The sequence below is a fragment of the Oncorhynchus mykiss genome, chromosome 28 (assembly GCF_013265735.2).
Source record: "Oncorhynchus mykiss isolate Arlee chromosome 28, USDA_OmykA_1.1, whole genome shotgun sequence".
NCBI classification, from domain to species: domain Eukaryota; kingdom Metazoa; phylum Chordata; class Actinopteri; order Salmoniformes; family Salmonidae; genus Oncorhynchus; species Oncorhynchus mykiss.
In genome coordinates, this window is record NC_048592.1 from 40,948,864 (window position 1) to 40,974,443 (window position 25,580).

Genomic DNA, 25,580 nt, shown 5'->3' on the forward strand with positions numbered 1-25,580 from the left:
TGGTGACCCTAACTATTATACCCTTTAATGGGTACAGACAGCCTGGGGACCCTAACTATTATACCCTTTAATGGGTACAGACAGCCTGGTGACCCTAACTATTATACCCCCTTATGGGTACAGACAGCCTGGTGACCCTAACTATTATACCCTTTAATGGGTACAGACAGCCTGGGGACCCTAACTATTATACCCTTTAATGGGTACAGACAGCCTGGTGACCCTAACTATTATACCCTTTAATGGGTACAGACAGCCTGGTGACCCTAACTATTATACCCTTTAATAGGTACAGGCAGCCTGGTGACCCTAACTATTATACCCTTTAATGGGTACAGACAGCCTGGTGACCCTAACTATTATACCCTTTAATGGGTACAGACAGCCTGGTGACCCTAACTATTATACCCTTTAATGGGTACAGACAGCCTGGGGACCCTAACTATTATACCCTTTAATGGGTACAGACAGCCTGGTGACCCTAACTATTATACCCTTTAATGGGTACAGACAGCCTGGTGACCCTAACTATTATACCCTTTAATGGGTACAGACAGCCTGGGGACCCTAACTATTATACCCTTTAATAGGTACGGACAGCCTGGGGACCCTAACTATTATACCCTTTAATGGGTACAGACAGCCTGGTGACCCTAACTATTATACCCTTTAATGGGTACAGACAGCCTGGGGACCCTAACTATTATACCCTTTAATGGGTACAGACAGCCTGGTGACCCTAACTATTATACCCTTTAATGGGTACAGACAGCCTGGTGACCCTAACTATTATACCCCCTTATTGGTACAGACAGCCTGGGGACCCTAACTATTATACCCTTTAATGGGTACAGACAGCCTGGTGACCCTAACTATTATACCCTTTAATGGGTACAGACAGCCTGGTGACCCTAACTATTATACCCTTTAATGGGTACAGACAGCCTGGGGACCCTAACTATTATACCCTTTAATAGGTACGGACAGCCTGGGGACCCTAACTATTATACCCTTTAATAGGTACGGACAGCCTGGGGACCCTAACTATTATACCCTTTAATGGGTACAGACAGCCTGGTGACCCTAACTATTATACCCTTTAATGGGTACAGACAGCCTGGGGACCCTAACTATTATACCCTTTAATGGGTACAGACAGCCTGGTGACCCTAACTATTATACCCTTTAATGGGTACAGACAGCCTGGTGACCCTAACTATTATACCCCCTTATTGGTACAGACAGCCTGGGGACCCTAACTATTATACCCTTTAATGGGTACAGACAGCCTGGTGACCCTAACTATTATACCCTTTAATGGGTACAGACAGCCTGGTGACCCTAACTATTATACCCCCTTATTGGTACAGACAGCCTGGGGACCCTAACTATTATACCCTTTAATGGGTACAGACAGCCTGGTGACCCTAACTATTATACCCTTTAATGGGTACAGACAGCCTGGTGACCCTAACTATTATACCCCCTTATGGGTACAGACAGCCTGGGGACCCTAACTATTATACCCTTTAATGGGTACAGACAGCCTGGTGACCCTAACTATTATACCCTTTAATGGGTACAGACAGCCTGGTGACCCTAACTATTATACCCTTTAATGGGTACAGACAGCCTGGTGACCCTAACTATTATACCCCCTTATGGGTACAGACAGCCTGGGGACCCTAACTATTATACCCTTTAATGGGTACAGACAGCCTGGTGACCCTAACTATTATACCCTTTAATGGGTACAGACAGCCTGGTGACCCTAACTATTATACCCTTTAATGGGTACAGACAGCCTGGTGACCCTAACTATTATACCCTTTAATGGGTACAGACAGCCTGGCGACCCTAACTATTATACCCTTTAATGGGTACAGACAGCCTGGTGACCCTAACTATTATACCCTTTAATGGGTACAGACAGCCTGGTGACCCTAACTATTATACCCTTTAATGGGTACAGACAGCCTGGGGACCCTAACTATTATACCCTTTAATGGGTACAGACAGCCTGGTGACCCTAACTATTATACCCTTTAATGGGTACAGACAGCCTGGGGACCCTAACTATTATACCCTTTAATGGGTACAGACAGCCTGGGGACCCTAACTATTATACCCCCTTATGGGTACAGACAGCCTGGTGACCCTAACTATTATACCCTTTAATGGGTACAGACAGCCTGGTGACCCTAACTATTATACCCTTTAAACGGTACAGACAGCCAGTGGTTTGGGGTCAACATTAACACATTGGTAGTAGGAGTCATGGTTGGGGTCAACATTAACACATTGGTAGTAGGAGTCATGGTTGGGGTCAACATTAACACATTGGTAGTAGGAGTCATGGTTGGGGTCAATATTAACACATTGTTAGTAGGAGTCATGTTTGGGGTCAACATTAACACATTGTTAGGAGTCAGGGTTGGGGTCAACATTAACACATTGGTAGTAGGAGTCATGGTTGGGGTCAACATTAACACATTGGTAGTAGGAGTCATGGTTGGGGTCAACATTAACACATTGGTAGTAGGAGTCATGGTTGGGGTCAACATTAACACATTGGTAGGAGTCAGGGTTGGGATCAACATTAACACATTGGTAGGAGTCATGGTTGGGGTCAACATTAACACATTGGTAGGAGTCATGGTTGGGGTCAACATTAACACATTGGTAGGAGTCATGGTTGGGGTCAATTCCATTTCAATTCCAATAAATAAAAAACACTTCAATACAAATTCAAAGTGTTTAAGAGAAAGTGTAGTTTTAGTGTACTTCCTGAATTGAAATGGAATTGAACCCAACCCCGGTAGGAGCCATCAGTGTGAAGTCTATTCTGTTTAACAGTAAAACTCTTGTGGTTATGTCCTTGTGTTCCAGCTGGTGGTGGGGTCCTGTGGTGACCTTACAGGACTGTCTGGCTGCCTTCTTCACCAGAGACGAGCTGAAAGGTGAGGACCTTGACTGTCTCTGTACCTCGATGCTTCAGGTCTCTGGTGGTACCTGTTCAGTCTGGAGCGTTACTGTGTTGTTTCTGTGTGTCCCTAGGTGACAACATGTACAGCTGTGAGAAATGCAAGAAGTGAGTATCCGATCCTCCCCCCCCCCCCCCGCCCTCCAACAACAAAATTATATTTACAGTGGGGCAAAAAAGTATTTATTCAGCCACCGATTGTGCAAGTTCTCCCACTTAAAAAGATGAGAGGCCTGTAATTTTCATCATAGGTACACTTCAACTATGACAGACAAAATTAGAAATAAAATCCAGAGAATCACATTGTAGGATTTTTAATGAATTTATTTGCAAATTATGGTGGAAAATAAGTATTTGGTCAATAACAAAAGTTTATCTCAATACTTTGTTATATACCCTTTGTTGGCAATGACAGAGGTCAAACGTTTTCTGTAAGTCTTCACAAGGTTTTCAAACACTGTTGCTGGTATTTTGGCCCATTCCTCCATGCATATCTCCTCTAGAGCAGTGATGTTTTGGGGCTGTTGCTGGGCAACACGGACTTTCAACTCCCTCCAAAGATTTTCAATGGGGTTGAGATCTGGAGACTGGCTAGGCCACTCCAGGACCTTGAAATGAATCCCCCCCTCCAACAACAAAATATGTAAATCATTAGATAGATGACTGAATGGAACTTCTTCATGGTTTAACTCAGGAAACATGAATAAATATTTAATTAAGACTGTGATTTTTCTCTGCTAGATTACGGAATGGAGTGAAATTCTGCAAAGTTCAGAGAGTACCAGAGGTGAGTGTTCAAACACTTTAGAAATCCCATGAGACTCATATTACAGCTAATATTACTGATATTACAGGATGTACAGTGCATTTGGAAAGTTTTCAGACCCCTTGACTTTTTCTCTCAACAAAATTTACATTACGCCTTATTCATAAATTGATGAAATAGCTGATTTTCCTCATCAATCTACACACAATACCCCATAATGACAACACAATACCCCATAATGACATCACAATACCCCATAATGACATCACAATACCCCATAATGACATCACAATACCCCATAATGACAACACAATACCCCATAATGACAACACAATACCCCATAATGACAACACAATACCCCATAATGACATCACAATACCCCATAATGACATCACAATACTCCATAATGACATCAATACCCCATAATGACATCACAATACCCCATAATGACATCACAATACCCCATAATGACATCACAATACCCCATAATGATGTCACAATACTCCATAATGACATCAATACTCCATAATGACATCACAATACCCCATAATGACATCACAATACCCCATAATGACATCACAATACTCCATAATGACATCACAATACCCCATAATGACATCAATACCCCATAATGACATCACAATACCCCATAATGACATCAATACCCCATAATGACATCACAATAACCCATAATGACGTCACAATACCCCATAATGACATCACAATACCCCATAATGACATCAATACCCCATAATGACATCACAATAACCCATAATGACATCACAAAACCCCATAATGACATCACAATACCCCATAATGACGTCACAATACTCCATAATGACATCACAATACCCCATAATGACATCACAATACCCCATAATGACATCAATACCCCATAATGACATCACAATACTCCATAATGACATCACAATACCCCATAATGACATCAATACTCCATAATGACATCACAATACTCCATAATGACATCACAATACCCCATAATGACATCAATACCCCATAATGACGTCACAATAACCCATAATGACGTCACAATACCCCATAATGGCGTCACAATACCCCATAATGACATCACAATACCCCATAATGACAACACAATACCCCATAATGACGTCACAATACCCCATAATGACGTCACAATACCCCATAATGACATCACAATACTCCATAATGACATCAATACCCCATAATGACATCACAATACCCCATAATGACATCACAATACCCCATAATGACATCACAATACCCCATAATGACATCACAATACCCCATAATGACATCACAATACCCCATAATGATGTCACAATACTCCATAATGACATCAATACTCCATAATGACATCACAATACCCCATAATGACATCAATACCCCATAATGACATCAATACTCCATAATGACATCACAATACCCCATAATGACATCAATACCCCATAATGACATCACAATACTCCATAATGACATCACAAAACCCCATAATGACATCACAATACCCCATAATGACGTCACAATACTCCATAATGACGTCACAATACTCCATAATGACATCACAATACCCCATAATGACATCACAATACCCCATAATGACATCAATACCCCATAATGACATCACAATACTCCATAATGACATCACAATACCCCATAATGACATCAATACCCCATAATGACATCACAATACTCCATAATGACATCACAATACCCCATAATGACATCAATACCCCATAATGACGTCACAATAACCCATAATGACGTCACAATACCCCATAATGACGTCACAATACCCCATAATGACGTCACAATACCCCATAATGACGTCACAATACCCCACAATGACGTCACAATACCCCACAATGACGTCACAATACCCCACAATGACGTCACAATACCCCATAAAGAAAAAGCGAAAACAGGTTTTCAGAATGAAATAAAAAACGGATATCTTATTTACATAAGTATTCAGAACCTTTGCTATGAGACTTGAAATTGAGCTCAGGTGCACCCTGTTTCCATTGGTCATCCTTGATGTTTCTACAACTTGACTGGAGTCCACCTGTGGTAAATTCAACTGATAAGACATTATTTGGAAAGGCACACACCTGTCTATATAAAGGTCCCACAGTTGACAGTGCAGGTCAGAGCAAAAACCAAGCCATGAGGTCGAAGGAATTGTCCGTAGTTCTCAGAGACAGGATTGTGCCGAGGCACAGATCTGGGGAAGGGTACCAAAAATGTCTGCAGAATTGAAGGTCCCCAAGAACACAGTGGCCACAGTGGCATCATTCTTAAATGGAAGAAGTTTGGAACCACCAAGTCTCTTCCTAGAGCTGGCTGCCCGGCCAAACTGAGCAATAGGGGGAGAAGGGCCTTGGTCAGTGAGGTGACCAAGAACCCAATAGTGACTCTGACAGAGCTCCAGAGTTCCTCTGTGGAGATGGGATAACCTTCCAGAAGGACAACCATCTCTGCAGCACATGAAAGCCCTCTTGGAGTTTGCCAAAAGACACAAGAATCTCTGGTCTGATGAAACCAATATTGAACTCTTTGGCCTGAATTCCAAGCCTCACATCTGGAGGAAACCTGGCACCATCTCTACAAGCATGGTGGTGGCAGCATCGTGCTGTGGAGATGTTTTTCAGAAGCAGGGACTGGGAGGCTAGTCAGGATCGAGGGAAAGATCAACGGAGCAAAGTACAGAGAGATCCTTGATGAAAACCGGCTCCAGAGCGAAGGTTCACCTTCCAACAGGACAACGACCCTCAGCACACACCCAAGAAAGACAAATCTCTGAATGTCCTAGAGTGGCCCAGCCAGAGCCCTGACTTGAACTCGATCGAACATCTCAGGAGAGACCTGAAAATAACTATGCAGCGACGCTCCCAATCCAACCTGACAGAGTTTGAGAGGATCTGCAGAGAAGAATGGGAGAAACTCCACAAATACAGGTATGCCAAGCTTGTAGTGTCATACCCAAGAAGACTCGAGGCTGTAATCACTGCCAAAGGTGCTTCAACAAAGTACTGAGTAAAGGGTCTGAATACTTATGGTAATGTGATATTTCAGTAAAAAAAATTATACATTTGATAACATTTCTAAAATCCTGTTTTTGCTTTGTCATTATGGGGTGTTGTGTGTAGATTGATGAGGAAAAAAATATATTAGAATAAGGCTGTAACAAAATGTGGAGAAAGGGGTCTGAAAACTTTAAGAATAAGCTGAATATACACAACATGGCCAAAAGTATGTGGACACCCCTTCAAATTAGTGGGCTCAATTTCAGCCACACACATTGCTGACAGGTCTATTTTTTATTTGACCTTTATTTAACTAGGCAAGTCAGTTAAGAACAAATTCTTATTTTCAATGACGTCCTACCCCGGCCAAACCCGGACGACGCTGGGCCAATTGTCTTAAACCCACTGTTCCTAGGCCATCATTGAGAATTATCTGCCTGTTCAGTGGCAGAACAACAGATTTTACCTTGTCAGCTCGGGGATTCGATCTTGCAACCTTTCGGTTACTTGTCCAACGCTCTAACCACTAGGCTATGTGCCGTGTAAAAAAATGAGCACACAGCCATGCAATCTCCATAGACAAACATTGACAGTAGAATGGCCCGTACTGAAGACCTCAGGGATTTACAACATGACACAAGTCAGTTTCTGCCCAGCTAGAGGTGCTGTTATTGTGAGATAGAAACGTCTAGGAGCAACAACTGCTCGGCAGCGAAGTGTGGCAGTCCGACGGACTAATCTGGGTTTGGCAGATGCCAGGAGAACGCGACCTGCCCGAATGCTCACTGTAAAGTTTAGTGGAGGAGGAATAATGGTCTGGGGCTGTTTTTGATAGTTCGGGCTAGGCCCCGTAGTTCCGGTCTTAACGCTATAGCATACAATGTCATTCTAGACGATTCTGTGCTTCCAACTTTGTGGCAACAGTTTTTGGAAGGCCCTTTCCTCTTTCAGCATGACAATACCCCCGTGCACAAAGTGAGGTCCATACAGAAATGGTTGGTCGAGATCAGTGTGGAAGAACTTGACTGGCCTGCACAGAGCCCTGACCTCAAACCCATTGAACACCTTTGGGATGAATTGGAACGCCGACAACGAGCCAGGCCTCATCGCCCAACATCAGTGCCTGACCTCACTAATGCTCTTGTGGCTGAATGGAAGCAAGTCCCTGCAGCAATGTTCCAACATCTAGTGGAAAGTCTTCCCAGAAGAATGGAGGCTGTTATAGCAGCAATGTTCCAACATCTAGTGGAAAGTCTTCCCAGAAGAGTGGAGGCTGTTATAGCAGCAATGTTCCAACATCTAGTGGAAAGCCTTCCCAGAAGAGTGGAGGCTGTTATAGCAGCAATGTTCCAACATCTAGTGGAAAGTCTTCCCAGAAGAGTGGAGGCTGTTATAGCAGCAATGTTCCAACATCTAATGGAAATAAAATGTAGGAGGCTGTTATAGCAACGAAGGGGGGACCAACTCCATACTAACGCCCATGATTTTGTATGAGATGTTCGACGAGCAGGTGTCTACATACTTTTGGCCATGAAGAGTGTGTGTGTGTGATTTATTGTCACATACATCAGATAGGTGCAGTGAATTGTATTGTTTTACAGGGTCAACAATAATTTGTTTTCATTCCCTTTCCAGATCCTGTGCATCCACCTGAAGCGGTTTAGACACGAGCTGATGTTCTCCACTAAGATCGGGACTCACGTCTCCTTCCCATTGGAGGGCCTGGAACTGCAGCCCTTCCTGGCCAAGGATAGCTCCGCCCGCACCACCACCTACGACCTGCTGTCCGTCATCTGTCACCATGGCACCGCCAGCAGTGAGTGTTCGTTCAGGCCCCCCCCCCCCCCCCCCCGTCATAAGGTCTGTTCTTATGGAGGGAGACAGAGGGCTCTGCATCGACGGATAGAAACTTGTTCTAGCATGGGCCTTGAGGGCTTTCACAATTTTTTTTTTTAAGTAATCAACTTCATGGGGATTGTTATCCTGTTCTCTTCTTGCAAACCCCAGGTTAACCTCCTTTCTCTTCCTCCTCTCCCTATCCTCCTCCTCTCGCCAGGTGGCCACTACATAGCCTACTGTAGGAATGACCTGAACAACCTCTGGTATGAGTTTGATGACCAGAGCGTCACCGAGGTGTCAGAGTCCTGCATCCAGAATGCTGAGGCCTACGTACTGTTCTACAAGTAAGACAAACAGCATATCATATAACCAACACACCCTAGGAGTGGTATTATAACTACATCCTCTAGGAGTGGTATTATTATAACTACCTCCTCCTCCTCTAGGAGTGGTATTATTATAACTACATCCTCTAGGAGTGGTATTATTATAACTACATCCTCTAGGAGTGGTATTATTATAACTACATCCTCCTCCTCTAGGAGTGGTATTATTATAACTACCTCCTCCTCTAGGAGTGGTATTATTATAACTACCTCCTCCTCTAGGAGTGGTATTATTATAACTACATCCTCCTCCTCTAGGAGTGGTATTATTATAACTACCTCCTCTAGGAGTGGTATTATTATAACTACATCCTCCTCCTCTAGGAGTGGTATTATTATAACTACCTCCTCTAGGAGTGGTATTATTATAACTACCTCCTCCTCCTCTAGGAGTGGTATTATTATAACTACCTCCTCTAGGAGTGGTATTATTATAACTACCTCCTCTAGGAGTGGTATTATTATAACTACCTCCTCCTCCTCTAGGAGTGGTATTATTATAACTACCTCCTCTAGGAGTGGTATTATTATAACTACCTCCTCTAGGAGTGGTATTATTATAACTACCTCCTCCTCCTCTAGGAGTGGTATTATTATAACTACCTCCTCCTCCTCTAGGAGTGGTATTATTATAACTACATCCTCTAGGAGTGGTATTATTATAACTACATCCTCTAGGAGTGGTATTATTATAACTACCTCCTCTAGGAGTGGTATTATTATAACTACCTCCTCTAGGAGTGGTATTATTATAACTACCTCCTATAGGAGTGGTATTATTATAACTACCTCCTCTAGGAGTGGTATTATTATAACTACCTCCTCTAGGAGTGGTATTATTATAACTACCTCCTCTAGGAGTGGTATTATTATAACTACATCCTCTAGGAGTGGTATTATTATAACTACATCCTCTAGGAGTGGTATTATTATAACTACCTCCTCTAGGAGTGGTATTATTATAACTACCTCCTATAGGAGTGGTATTATTATAACTACATCCTATAGGAGTGGTATTATTATAACTACATCCTATAGGAGTGGTATTATTATAACTACCTCCTCTAGGAGTGGTATTATTATAACTACCTCCTCCTCCTCTAGGAGTGGTATTATTATAACTACCTCCTATAGGAGTGGTATTATTATAACTACCTCCTCTAGGAGTGGTATTATTATAACTACCTCCTCTAGGAGTGGTATTATTATAACTACCTCCTCTAGGAGTGGTATTATTATAACTACCTCCTCTAGGAGTGGTATTATTATAACTACCTCCTCCTCCTCTAGGAGTGGTATTATTATAACTACCTCCTCTAGGAGTGGTATTATTATAACTACATCCTCTAGGAGTGGTACTATTATAACTACCTCCTCCTCCTCTAGGAGTGGTATTATTATAACTACCTCCTCTAGGAGTGGTATTATTATAACTACCTCCTCTAGGAGTGGTATTATTATAACTACATCCTCTAGGAGTGGTATTATTATAACTACCTCCTCTAGGAGTGGTATTATTATAACTACATCCTCCTCCTCTAGGAGTGGTATTATTATAACTACCTCCTCCTCCTCTAGGAGTGGTATTATTATAACTACCTCCTCTAGGAGTGGTATTATTATAACTACCTCCTCTAGGAGTGGTATTATTATAACTACCTCCTCTAGGAGTGGTATTATTATAACTACCTCCTCTAGGAGTGGTATTATTATAACTACCTCCTCCTCCTCTAGGAGTGGTATTATTATAACTACCTCCTCTAGGAGTGGTATTATTATAACTACATCCTCTAGGAGTGGTATTATTATAACTACCTCCTCCTCCTCTAGGAGTGGTATTATTATAACTACCTCCTCTAGGAGTGGTATTATTATAACTACATCCTCTAGGAGTGGTATTATTATAACTACCTCCTCCTCCTCTAGGAGTGGTATTATTATAACTACATCCTCCTCCTCTAGGAGTGGTATTATTATAACTACATCCTCTAGGAGTGGTATTATTATAACTACCTCCTCCTCCTCTAGGAGTGGTATTATTATAACTACCTCTAGGAGAGTGGTATTATTATAACTACCTCCTCCTCTAGGAGTGGTGTGATAACTACCTCCTCCTCTAGGAGTGGTGTGATAGAAGAGGACTTATCACACAAAGCAACACAGCGTAAGACCACCACACTATGAACAGTTATGAGACTTAATCCTGCACAGTGGGGTGACATCCTTCCTCTAGACATCAACAGCAGAATTCTAATCTGGATTAGAGCCGCCTCTGGAGGCCGTGCCAGTTTTACCAGATGATCATTATCTTGTTTTCTGTAAACAGGAAGTTTCCGTGCTCTGGTACCGACCACGTCCGTTTAGTTGATTTAGTGCACGGTTACTAATGTGTACTGTTTGTGTCCCTCCAGGAAGAGCAACGAGGAGGCGCTGAAGGAGAGGAGGAAGGTGACGGGTCTACTCGGCGTGACGGAGCCCAGTCTGCTACAGTTCTACGTCTCCAGACAATGGCTCAACAAGTTCAAGACCTTCGCTGAGCCGGGACCCATCTCCAACGACGACTTCCTCTGCTCACACGGAGGTACGGAGCTATGGACTTTTATCTTTCCAACTATCCATGTCTGTCTCTATCAGACATTTATATATCTTTCTCTATCTGAATCAGCCAGCCAGCCAGCCAACCAACCAACCAACCAACCAACCAACCAACCAACCAACCAACCAACCAGATAGTCAGTCAGTCAGTCAGTCAGTCAGCCAGTCAAAGCAACTGGGGGAAAAAAAGACCAAATGAATCCATGTTTACAGAGGATATTGGGTGATGTTAGTGGTACCCATTACCCACAATGACTTGTGACGAAGATCTTTTTAAATGTTGTGTTGTCAGGCGTGCCGCCTGTCAAGGCCGCGTTCATCGACGATCTGCTAGTGATGCTGCCTCAGAACGCGTGGGACCACCTCTACAGCAGGTCAGCTTCATGCAGCTACACGGTACCGGCATTAAGTGGGATTATTGACTACGTTTCCATGGCGGAGTGTTAAACAGGAATGTTAGGGAAATCCTTTTTCTTGCATACAATGTTTTAATCAAACCTATATTAATTCATCAAGAGTTAGTCACAATAATCACATTATTGTGTCAGTGTCACCGTACCCATAGTTGCTAAAGTCGTGGTTTATAAGGTGTATTTTTTACGGCGAGGAGCTTTGTCTGACGTCAGATAGCACGACGGCCGTCTCCTGGCATCGCATGCGGCTAAGGGGAGTGCTTCCTGGTTCTGAGAGGTTTATTCACTCAGCTGTGTTTCAACGACTGAATTCTGGGACTGTGGTCCCTGGTCTAGGTGTTACTAAACTTTGGTCTGTCAGGGTGTGTTACTAAGCTGTGATTGGTCTGTCAGGGTGTATTACTAAGCTGTGATTGGTCTGTCAGGGTGTGTTACTAAGCTGTGAATGGTCTGTCAATGTGTGTTACTAAGCTGTGATTGGTCTGTCAGGGTGTGTTACTAAGCTGTGATTGGTCTGTCAATGTGTGTTACTAAGCTGTGATTGGTCTGTCAATGTGTGTTACTAAGCTGTGATTGGTGTGTTACTAAGCTGTGATTGGTCTGTCAGGGTGTGTTACTGAGTGGGAATGGTCTGTCAATGTGTGTTACTAAGCTGTGAATGGTCTGTCAAGGTGTGTTACTGAGCTGTGATTAGTCTGGTCAAGGTGTGTTACTGAGCTGTGATTGGTTTGTTGTCTAGGTACGGAGGCGGGCCTGCTGTCAACCACCTGTATGTGTGTCACACTTGTCAGACAGAGATTGAGAAGCTGGAGAAGAGACGCAGGACAGAGCTGGACATGTTTGTCCGGGTAAGGACGGATCACAGATACTTTCCTTTGCAGGATTTCTTCCACCCCAGCACTAACACACCTGTTTTAATGTTCTCAATTAATTTAAATGATAAACTTTCTCTCTCAAATCTCTTTCTTCCCGTCCTCTCCCCTTCCCTCGCTCTTCTCCCTATCCTCCCCTTCCATCCCCTCTCTCCCCCCATCCCCTCTTCCTTCCTCTGTTCAGCTGAACAAGGCGTTCCAAGAGGAGGAGTCTCCACTGATCATCTACTGCATCAGCATGCAGTGGTTCAGAGAGTGGGAGGGCTTTGTCAAGGGAAAGAACAATGGTGAGTGGTTGGTTCAGAGAGTGGGAGGGCTTCGTCAAGGGAAAGAACAATGGTGAGTGGCTGGTTCAGAGATAGGGAGGGCTTCGTCAAGGGAAAGAACAATGGTGAGTGGCTGGTTCAGAGAGTGGGAGGGCTTCGTCAAGGGAAAGGACTATGGTGAGTGGCTGGTTCCAGAGAGTGGGAGGGCTTCGTCAAGGGAAAGGACAATGGTGAGTGGCTGGTTCAGAGAGTGGGAGGGCTTCGTCAAGGGAAAGGACAATGGTGAGTGGCTGGTTCAGAGAGTGGGAGGGCTTCGCCAAGGGAAAGGACAATGGTGAGTGGCTGGTTCAGAGTGGGAGGGCTTCGTCAAGGGTAGGACAATGGTGAGTGGCTGGTTCAGAGAGTGGGAGGGCTTCGTCAAGGGAAAGAAAAATGGTGATTGGCTAAACAGATACACTACATGACCAAAACTATGTGGACACCTGCATGTCGAACATCTCATTCCAAAATCATGGGCTTTAAAAGGGAATTGGTCCCCATCTTTGCTACTACAACAGCCTCCACTGTTGGAACATTGCTGCAGGGACTTGCTTCCATTCAGCCACAAGAGCATTAGTGAGGTCGGGCATTTATGTTGGCCGATTAGGCCTGGCTCGCAGTCTGTGTTCCAATTCATCCCAAAGGTGTTCGATGGGGTTGACCATTCATCCTAGAGGTGTTCGATGGGGTTGACCATTCATCCTAGAGGTGTTCGATGGGGTTGACCTTTCATCCCAGAGGTGTTCGATGGGGTTGACCATTCATCCCAGAGGTGTTCGATGGGGTTGACCGTTCATCCCAGAGGTGTTCGATGGGGTTGACCGTTCTTCCCAGAGGTGTTCGATGGGGTTGACCGTTCATCCCAGAGGTGTTCGATGGGGTTGACCGTTCATCCCAGAGGTGTTCGATGGGGTTGACCGTTCATCCCAGAGGTGTTCGATGGGGTTGACCGTTCATCCCAGAGGTGTTCGATGGGGTTGACCGTTCATCCCAGAGGTGTTCGATGGGGTTGACCGTTCTTCCCAGAGGTGTTCGATGGGGTTGACCGTTCATCCCAGAGGTGTTCGATGGGGTTGACCGTTCATCCCAGAGGTGTTCGATGGGGTTGACCGTTCATCCCAGAGGTGTTCGATGGGGTTGACCGTTCATCCCAGAGGTGTTCGATGGGGTTGACCGTTCATCCCAGAGGTGTTCGATGGGGTTGACCGTTCATCCCAGAGGTGTTCGATGGGGTTGACCGTTCATCCCAGAGGTGTTCGATGGGGTTGACCGTTCATCCCAGAGGTGTTCGATGGGGTTGACCGTTCATCCCAGAGGTGTTCGATGGGGTTGACCGTTCATCCCAGAGGTGTTCGATGGGGTTGACCATTCATCCCAGAGGTGTTCGATGGGGTTGACCTTTCATCCCAGAGGTGTTCGATGGGGTTGACCGTTCATCCCAGAGGTGTTCGATGGGGTTGACCGTTCATCCCAGAGGTGTTCGATGGGGTTGACCATTCATCCCAGAGGTGTTCGATGGGGTTGACCCATTCATCCCAGAGGTGTTCGATCTCGACAAACCATTTCTGTATGGACCTCGCTTTGTGCACTAGGGGACTTCTCATGCTGAAACGGGAAAGGGCCTTCCCCAAGCTGTTGCCACAAAGTTGGAAGCACAGAATGGTCTAGAATAACTAATGGCACCGGAGGAGATGGCTGACGTTTTAAGGGCTCTTAACCAATTGTGCGTGTTTTTGTGCGTTATTTGTAACTTATTTTGTACATAATGTTTCTGCCACTTATGACCGAAAAGTCGTTCTAGACATCAGGACAGCGATAACTCACCTCGTACTGGACAAAGATTTTTTTCTTTAACGAGTCGGACGCGAAGGATTTACTTCAGACATTGTAATTCGCAAGAGAAAGAGATATCGGGTCGTAGGTCGGGGTGCCTTGTAAGGATCCGATAGGAGAAAGAGATGGAGATATCGGGGTCGTAGGTCGGGGTGCCTCGTAAGGATCCGACAGGAGAAAGAGATGGAGATATCGGGACGTAGGTCGGGGTGCCTCGTAAGGATCCGACAGGAGATATCGGGACGTAGGTCGGGGTGCCTCGTAAGGATCCGACAGGAGATATCGGGACGTAGGTCGGGGTGCCTCGTAAGGATCCGACAGGAGATATCGGGACGTAGGTCTGGGTGCCTCGAAAGGATCCGACAGGAGAAAGAGATGGAGATATCGGGACGTAGGTCGGGGTGCCTTGTAAGGATCCGATAGGAGAAAGAGATGGAGATATCGGGGACGTAGTTCGGGGTGTCTTGTAAGGATCCGACAGGAGACAGGAGATATCGGGACGTAGGTCGGGGTGCCTCGTAAGGATCCGACAGGAGATATCGGGACGTAGGTCGGGGTGCCTCGTAAGGATCCGACAGGAGATATCGGGACGTAGGTCGGGGTGCCTCGTAAGGATCCGACAGGAGATATCGGGACGTAGGTCTGGGTGCCTCGTAAGGATCCGACAGGAGAAAGAGATGGAGATATCGGGGACGTAGTTCGGGGACAGGAGACAGGAGATATCGGGACGTAGGTCGGGGTGCCTCGTAAGGATCCGATAGGAGAAAGAGATGGAGATATCGGGGTCGTAGGTCGGGGTGCCTCGTAAGGATCCGACAGGAGAAAGAGATGGAGATATCGGGACGTAGGTCGGGGTGCCTCGTAAGGATCCGACAGGAGATATCGGGACGTAGGTCGGGGTGCCTCGTAAGGATCCGACAGGAGATATCGGGACGTAGGTCGGGGTGCCTCGTAAGGATCCGACAGGAGATATCGGGACGTAGGTCGGGGTGCCTCGTAAGGATCCGACAGGAGATATCGGGACGTAGGTCGGGGTGCCTCGTAAGGATCCGACAGGAGATATCGGGACGTAGGTTGGGGTGCCTCGTAAGGATCCGACAGGAGATATCGGGACGTAGGTCGGGGTGCCTCGTAAGGATCCGACAGGAGATATCGGGACGTAGGTCTGGGTGCCTCGTAAGGATCCGACAGGAGATATCGGGACGTAGGTCTGGGTGCCTCGTAAGGATCCGACAGGAGAAAGAGATGGAGATATGGGGACGTAGGTCGGGGTGTCTCGTAAGGATCCGACAGGAGACAGGAGATATCGGGACGTAGGTCGGGGTGCCTCGTAAGGATCCGATAGGAGAAAGAGATGGAGATATCGGGACGTAGGTCGGGGTGCCTCGTAAGGATCCGACAGGAGAAAGAGATGGAGATATCGGGACGTAGGTCGGGGTGCCTCGTAAGGATCCGACAGGAGAAAGAGATGGAGATATCAGGGTCGTAGGTCGGGGTGCCTCGTAAGGATCCTACAGGAGAAAGAGATGGAGATATCGGGACGTAGGTCGGGGTGCCTCGTTAGGATCCGACGGCGAATGGGTAATCTGCCTCTACCATCAGTCCTATTAGCTGACATACAAATGGATAACAAAATAGACAAGCTACGATCATGAATATCCTACAAATCGGACATTAAAAACTGTAATATCTTATGTTTCACTGAGTCGTGGCTGAACAACGACATGGATAAAATACAGCTAGCTGGGTTTGCGCTGCCTCCGGAAAGACAAGGGGTGGAGGTCTGTCTTTTTGTCAATGACAGCTGGTGCACAAAATCTAATATTAAGTCTCAAGGTCGCCTGAGGTAGAGTATTTCATGATAAGCTGTAGACCACACTATTTACCAAGAGTTTTCATCTATATTTTTCGTAACTGTCTATCTACCACCACAAACCAATGCTTGGCACTAAGACCGCACTCAACGAGCTGTAATGGGCCATAATCAAACAGGAAAACACTCATCCAGAGGTGGCGCTCCTAGTGGCCGGGGTCTTTAATGCAAGGAAACTTAAATCGGCCAGGCGGATTACCAGGACGTGTGCTCCGGGCATGTGCTGACCAACTGGCAAGTATCTTCACTGACATTTTCAACATGTCCCTGACTGAGTCTGTAATACCAACATGTTTCAAGCAGACCACCATAGTCTCTGTGCCCAAGAACACTAAGGTAACCTGCCTAAGTGACTACTGACCCATAATACTCACGTCTGTAGCCATGAAGTGCTTTGAAAGGCTGGTCAGGGCTCACATCAACCCCATTATCCCAGAAACCCTAGACCCACTCCAATTTGCCTACCACCCCAACAGATCCACAGATGATGCGATCTCTATTGCACTCCACACTGCCCTTTCACACCTGAACAAAAGGAGCACCTATGTGAGAATGCTGTTCATTGACTACAGCTCAGCATTCAACACCATAGTGCCCTCAAAGCTCATCACTAAGCTAAGGACCCTGGGACTAAACACCCCCCTCTGCAACTGGATCCTGGACTTCCTGACAGGGCCGCCCCCAGGTTGTAAGGGTAGATAACAACACATCCGCCACATTGATCCTCAACACGGGGGCCCCTCGGGTGCGTGCTCAGTCCCCCCCTGTACTCCCTGTTCACTCATGACTGAACTGCCAGGCACGACTCCAACACCATCATTAAGTTTGCTGATGACACAACAGTGGTAGACCTGATCACCAACAACGATGAGACAGCCTATAGGGAGGAGGTCAGAGACCTGGCCGTGTGGTGCCAGGACAACAACCCCTCCCTCAACGTAACCAAGACTAAGGAGATGATTGTGGACTACAGGAAAAGGAGGACCGAGCACGCCCCCATTCTCATCAACGGGGCTGTAGTGGAGCGGGTCGAGAGTTTCAAGTTCCTTGGTGTCCACATCACCAACAAACTAACATGGTCCAAACACACCAAGATAGTTGTGAAGAGGGCACAACAAAGCCTATTCCCCCTCAGGAGACTGAAAAGATTTGGCATGGGTCCTCAGATCCTTAAAAAATTCTACAGCTGCACCATCGATCATCCTGACTGGTTACATCATGCAAGGCAATACAGAGGGTACATCACTGGGGCCAACTTTCCTTCACTTTAACTCTACCTACATGTACATATTACCTCATTACGTCGACTAAACGGCACATTGACTCTGTACCGGTGCACCCTGTATATAGCCCCGACATTGACTCTGTACCGGTACCCCCTGTATATAGCCTCCACATTGACTCTGTACCAGTACCCCCTGTATATAGCCTCCACATTGACTCTGTACCGGTGCCCCCTGTATTTAGCCTCCACATTGACTCTGTACCGGTACCCCCTGTATATAGCCTCCACACTGACTCTGTACCGGTACCCCCTGTATATAGCCTCCACATTGACTCTGTACCGGTACCCCCTGTATATAGCCTCCACATTGACTCTGTACCGGTACCCCCTGTATATAGCCTCCACACTGACTCTGTACCGGTACCCCCTGTATATAGCCTCCACATTGACTCTGTACCGGTACCCCCTGTATATAGCCTCCACATTGACTCTGTACCGGTACCCCCTGTATATAGCCTCCACATTGACTCTGTACCGGTGCCCCCTGTATATAGCCTCCACATTGACTCTGTACTGGTACCCCCTGTATATAGCCTCCACATTGACTCTGTACCGGTACCCCCTGTATATAGCCTCCACATTGACTCTGTACCGGTACCCCCTGTATATAGCCTCCACATTGACTCTGTACCGGTACCCCCTGTATATAGCCTCCACATTGACTCTGTACCGGTACCCCCTGTATTTAGCCTCCACATTGACTCTGTACCGGTACCCCCTGTATTTAGCCTCCACATTGACTCTGTACCGGTACCCCCTGTATATAGGCTCCACATTGACTCTGTACCGGTGCCCCCTGTATTTAGCCTCCACATTTACTCTGTACCGGTACCCCCTGTATATAGCCCCACATTGACTCTGTACCGTAACACCCTGTATATAGCCTCCACATTGACTCTGTACCGGTACCCCCCTGTATATAGCCTCCGCATTGACTCTGTACCGGTACCCCCTTGTATTTAGACTCCGCATTGACTCTGTACCGGTACCCCCTGTATATAGCCTCCACATTGACTCTGTACCGGTACCCCCTGTATATAGCCTCCACATTGACTCTGTACCGGTGCCCCCTGTATATACAGTGCCTTGCGAAAGTATTCGGCCCTCTTGAACTTTGCGACCTTTTGCCACATTTCAGGCTTCAAACATAAAGATATAAAACTGTATTTTTTTGTGAAGAATCAACAACAAGTGGGACACAATCATGAAGTGGAACGACATTTATTGGATATTTCAAACTTTTTTAACAAATCAAAAACTGAAAAATTGGGGGTGCAAAATTATTCAGCCCCCTTACTTTCAGTGCAGCAAACTCTCTCAAGAAGTTCAGTGAGGATCTCTGAATGATCCAATGTTGACCTAAATGACTAATGATGATAAATACAATCCACCTGTGTGTAATCAAGTCTCCGTATAAATGCACCTGCACTGTGATAGTCTCAGAGGTCCGTCAAAAGCGCAGAGAGCATCATGAAGAACAAGGAACACACCAGGCAGGTCTGAGATACTGTTGTGAAGAAGTTTAAAGCCGGATTTGGATACAAAAAGATTTCCCAAGCTTTAAACATCCCAAGGAGCACTGTGCAAGCGATAATATTGAAATGGAAGGAGTATCAGACCACTGCAAATCTACCAAGACCTGGCCGTCCCTCTAAACTTTCAGCTCATACAAGGAGAAGACTGATCAGAGATGCAGCCAAGAGGCCCATGATCACTCTGGATGAACTGCAGAGATCTACAGCTGAGGTGGGAGACTCTGTCCATAGGACAACAATCAGTCGTATATTGCACAAATCTGGCCTTCATGGAAGAGTGGCAAGAAGAAAGCCATTTCTTAAAGATATCCATAAAAAGTGTCGTTTAAAGTTTGCCACAAGCCACCTGGGAGACACACCAAACATGTGGAAGAAGGTGCTCTGGTCAGATGAAACCAAAATTGAACTTTTTGGCAACAATGCACAACGGTATGTTTGGCGTAAAAGCAACACAGCTGAACACACCATCCCCACTGTCAAACATGGTGGTGGCAGCATCATGGTTTGGGCCTGCTTTTCTTCAGCAGGGACAGGGAAGATGGTTAAAATTGATGGGAAGATGGATGGAGCCAAATACAGGACCATTCTGGAAGAAAACCTGATGGAGTCTGCAAAAGAGCTGAGACTGGGACGGAGATTTGTCTTCCAACAAGACAATGATCCAAAGCATAAAGCAAAATCTACAATGGAATGGTTAAAAAATAAACATACCCAGGTGTTAGAATGGCCAAGTCAAAGTCCAGACCTGAATCCAATCGAGAATCTGTGGAAAGAACTGAAAACTGCTGTTCACAAATGCTCTCCATCCAACCTCACTGAGCTCGAGCTGTTTTGCAAGGAGGAATGGGAAAAAATGTCAGTCTCTCGATGTGCAAAACTGATAGAGACATACCCCAAGCGACTTACAGCTGTAATCGCAGCAAAAGGTGGCGCTACAAAGTATTAACTTAAGGGGGCTGAATAATTTTGCACGCCCAATTTTTCCGTTTTTGATTTGTTAAAAAAGTTTGAAATATCCAATAAATGTCGTTCCACTTCATGATTGTGTCCCACTTGTTGTTGATTCTTCACAAAAAAATAGTTTTATATCTTTATGTTTGAAGCCTGAAATGTGGCAAAAGGTCGCAAAGTTCAAAGGGGCCGAATACTTTCGCAAGGCACTGTAGCCTCCACATTGACTCTGTACCGGTACCCCCTGTATATAGCCTCCACATTGACTCTGTACCGTAATACCCTGTATATAGCCTCCACATTGACTCTGTACCGGTACCCCCTGTATATAGCCTCCACATTGACTCTGTACCAGTACCCCCTGTATATAGCCTTCACATTGACTCTGTACCGGTACCCCCTGTATATAGCCTCCACATTGACTCTGTACCGTAATACCCTGTATATAGCCTCCATTTTGACTCTGTACCAGTACCCCCTGTATATAGCCTTCACATTGACTCTGTACCGTAATACCCTGTATATAGCCTCCACATTGACTCTGTACCGGTGCCCCCTGTATATAGCCTCCACATTGACTCTGTACCGGTACCCCCTGTATATAGCCTCCACATTGACTCTGTACCGTAATACCCTGTATATAGCCTCCACATTGACTCTGTACCGGTACCACCTGTATATAGCCTCCACATTGACTCTGTACCGTAATACCCTGTATATAGCCTCCACATTGACTCTGTACCGTAATACCCTGTATATAGCCTCCACATTGACTCTGTACCGCAATACCCTGTATATAGCCTCCACATTGACTCTGTACCGTAATACCCTGTATATAGCCTCCACATTGACTCTGTACCGTAATACCCTGTATATAGCCTCCACATTGACTCTGTACCGTAATACCCTGTATATAGCCTCCACATTGACTCTGTACCGGTACCCCCTGTATATAGCCTCCACATTGACTCTGTACCGTAATACCCTGTATATAGCCTCCACATTGACTCTGTACCGTAATACCCTGTATATAGCCTCCACATTGACTCTGTACCGGTACCCCCTGTATATAGCCTCCACATTGACTCTGTACCGTAATACCCTGTATATAGCCTCCACATTGACTCTGTACCGTAATACCCTGTATATAGCCTCCACATTGACTCTGTACCGTAATACCCTGTATATAGCCTCACTACTGTTATTGTACTGCTGCTATTTAACTGTTTATTTTTTACTCAACACTTGTTTTTCTTTAAACTGCGTTGTTGGTTAAGGGCTTGTCAGTAAGCTTTTCACTGTCAGGTCTACAGCTGTTGTATTCGGCGCATGTGACAAATAACATTTGATTTGAATGTCATTCTATGCTGTAGCGTTAAGATTTCCCTTCACTGGAACTAAGGGGCCAAAGTCCAAACCATGAAAAACAGCCCCAGACCATTATTCCTCTTCCACCAAACTTTACAGTTGGCACTATACATTCGGGCAGGTCACGTTCTCCTAGCATTCTCCTAAACCCAGATTTGTCCGTCGGACTGCCAGATGGTGAAGCGTGATTCATCGCTCCGGAGATCTCGTGTCAACTGCTCCAGAGTCCACTGGCATCGAGGTTTACACTCCAGTCGACGCTTGGCATTGTGCATGGTGATCTTAGGCTTGTGTGCGGCTGCTCGACCATGGAAACCCATTTCATGAGTCTCCTGGCAAACAGTTATTGTGCTGACGTTGGTTCCAGAGGCAGTTTGGAAGTGTTGCAACCGAGCACAGACCACAGGACTCGGCGGTCCCGTTCTGTGAGATGGTGTGGCCTACCACTTCGCGGCTGAGCCGTTGTTGCTGCTCCTAGACGTTTCCACTTCACAATAACAGCACTTACAGTTGACCGTGGCAGCTCGAGCAGGGCAGAAATTCGATAAACTGACTTGTTGGAAAGGTGGCATCCTATGACGGTGCCAAGTTGAAAGTCACTGTGCTCTTCAGTAAGGCCATTATACCTCCAATGTTTGTCTATGGAGATTGCATGGCGGTGTGGCTGAAGTCCACTCATTTGAAGGGGTGTCTAGATACTGCTGTAGTAGGTGTGATTTGGAGTCTCCACCCCCAGCTGTTGAAAGGAGTGCTATAATGTGCTATAATGTGCTATATAATGTGCTATAATGTGCTATATTGTGCTATAATGTGCTATATAATGTGCTATATAATGTGCTATAATGTGCTATATAATGTGCTATATAATGTGCTATATTGTGCTATAATGTGCTATATAATGTGCTATAATGTGCTATAATGTGCTATATTAGGCTGCCTTCAGATTACATTTTCTGTGTCATAATAATTGATTTCCCTCTCCCTTGCAGATCCACCGGGACCAATCGATAACTCCAAGATCGCGATCAACAAGAATGGCCATCTAACACTCAGACAAGGTAACAAACAGCCTGACCCAGTCTTCTGTCTTCTCCAAATCCTCTACTTATATAATGTCCTATCAGTGTGATGCTGATGGAACTGTTGTGGACACACTTGATCAAGATAGAAAAGCTACTAAATGTGCGTTATTTCAGTCTCATTAAATCTGTGTGCTATTTACTCCCTCAAGGAGCTGACTCGGGACAGATCTCTGAGGAGACGTGGAACTTTCTCCACTCCGTCCACGGAGGAGGTCCGCTCGTAACAGTCCGGCCCAACGTCTCTCACCCCGAACTAGAGGCCTCCTCGCAGTCTAAGGAGAAGATATAGGTGGAGACGTGCTACGTTTCAATCTACCGACATACCAACTCCTTCACATGAAACAACCTACCTACTATACCAACCCCCTAATAGGAAACTACCTACTGTACCAACCCCCTAACAGGAAACTACCTACCAACCCCCTAACAGGAAACTACCTACCAACCCCCTAACAGGAAACTACCAACCAACCCCCTAATAGGAAACTACCTACTGTACCAACCCCCTAACAGGAAACTACCTACCAACCCCCTAACAGGAAACTACCTACCAACCAACCCCCTAACAGGAAACTACCTACCAACCCCCTAACAGGAAACTACCTACCAACCAACCCCCTAACAGGAAACTACCAACCAACCCCCTAACAGGAAACTACCTAACTACCAACCCCCTAACAGGAAACTACCTAACTACCAACCCCCTAACAGGAAACTACCTAACTACCAACCCCCTAACAGGAAACTACCTAACTACCAACCCCCTAACAGGAAACTACCTAACTACCAACCCCCTAACAGGAAACTACCTAACTACCAACCCCCTAACAGGAAACTACCTAACTACCAACCCCCTAACAGGAAACTACCTAACTACCAACCCCCTAACAGGAAACTACCTAACTACCAACCCCCTAACAGGAAACTACCTAACTACCAACCCCCTAACAGGAAACTACCTAACTACCAACCCCCTAACAGGAAACTACCTAACTACCAACCCCCTAACAGGAAACTACCTAACTACCAACCCCCTAACAGGAAACTACCTAACTACCAACCCCTAACAGGAAACTACCTAACTACCAACCCCCTAACAGGAAACTACCTAACTACCAACCCCCTAACAGGAAACTACCTAACTACCAACCCCTTAACAGGAAACTACCTACCAACCCCTTAACAGGAAACTACCTACCAACCCCTTAACAGGAAACTACCTACCAACCCCTTAACAGGAAACTACCTACCAACCCCTTAACAGGAAACTACCCAACACCAACCCCTTAACAGGAAACTACCCAACACCAACCCCTTAACAGGAAACTACCCAACACCGACCCCCTAACAGGAAACCCCAACACCGACCCCCTAACAGGAAACCCCCAACACCGGCCCCCTAACAGGAAACCCCCAACACCGGCCCCCTAACAGGAAACCCCCAACACCGGCCCCCTAACAGGAAACCCCCAACACCGACCCCCTAACAGGAAACCCCCAACACCGACCCCCTAACAGGAAACCCCCAACCCCCTAACAGGAAACCCCCAACCCCCTAACAGGAAACCCCCAACACCGGCCCCCTAACAGGAAACCCCCAACACCGGCCCCCTAACAGGAAACCCCCAACACCGGCCCCCTAACAGGAAACCCCCAACACCGGCCCCCTAACAGGAAACCCCCAACACCGGCCCCCTAACAGGAAACCCCCAACACCGGCCCCCTAACAGGAAACCCCCAACACCGGCCCCCTAACAGGAAACCCCCAACACCGGCCCCCTAACAGGAAACCCCAACACCGGCCCCCTAACAGGAAACCCCAACACCGGCCCCCTAACAGGAAACCCCCAACACCGACCCCCTAACAGGAAACCCCCAACACCGGCCCCCTAACAGGAAACCCCCAACACTGACCCCCTAACAGGAAACCCCCAACACCGACCCCCTAACAGGAAACCCCCAACACCGACCCCCTAACAGGAAACCCCCAACCCCCTAACAGGAAACCCCCAACACCGGCCCCCTAACAGGAAACCCCCAACACCGGCCCCCTAACAGGAAACCCCCAACACCGGCCCCCTAACAGGAAACCCCCAACACCGACCCCCTAACAGGAAACCCCCAACACCGGCCCCCTAACAGGAAACCCCCAACACTGACCCCCTAACAGGAAACCCCCAACCCCGGCCCCCTAACAGGAAACCCCCAACCCCGGCCCCCTAACAGGAAACCCCCAACCCCGGCCCCCTAACAGGAAACCCCCAACACCGGCCCCCTAACAGGAAACCCCCAACACCGGCCCCCTAACAGGAAACCCCCAATACCGGCCCCCTAACAGGAAACCCCCAACACCGGCCCCCTAACAGGAATCCCCCAACACCAACCCCCTAACAGGAAACCCCCAACACCAACCCCCTAACAGGAAACCCCCAACACCGGCCCCCTAACAGGAAACCCCCAACACCGGC

At 46.5% G+C, this 25,580-nt stretch overlaps 1 protein-coding gene across 2 annotated transcripts in view; it reads left to right on the forward strand.

The window, feature by feature from the left end:
• The window catches only part of LOC110508260 (ubiquitin carboxyl-terminal hydrolase 33), a 61,061-nt gene extending 37,551 nt beyond the window's left edge, over nt 1-23,510 (forward strand). Inside the window, exons 14-24 of one of the 2 annotated variants that reach the window (XM_036966518.1) lie at nt 2,890-2,960; nt 3,058-3,091; nt 3,725-3,770; nt 8,411-8,591; nt 8,832-8,958; nt 11,412-11,581; nt 11,888-11,969; nt 12,748-12,856; nt 13,065-13,167; nt 23,020-23,088; nt 23,262-23,510. In XM_036966518.1, coding sequence (XP_036822413.1) covers nt 2,890-2,960; nt 3,058-3,091; nt 3,725-3,770; nt 8,411-8,591; nt 8,832-8,958; nt 11,412-11,581; nt 11,888-11,969; nt 12,748-12,856; nt 13,065-13,167; nt 23,020-23,088; nt 23,262-23,401 — 1,132 coding nt within the window. In that variant the 3' untranslated portion in view covers nt 23,402-23,510. Of the gene's footprint in view, nt 1-2,889; nt 2,961-3,057; nt 3,092-3,724; nt 3,771-8,410; nt 8,592-8,831; nt 8,959-11,411; nt 11,582-11,887; nt 11,992-12,747; nt 12,857-13,064; nt 13,168-23,019; nt 23,089-23,261 lie in introns of those variants that run through there. The other variant, XM_036966520.1, reaches the window with a different exon arrangement.
• The last annotated feature ends 2,070 nt before the right edge of the window (nt 23,511-25,580 follow it).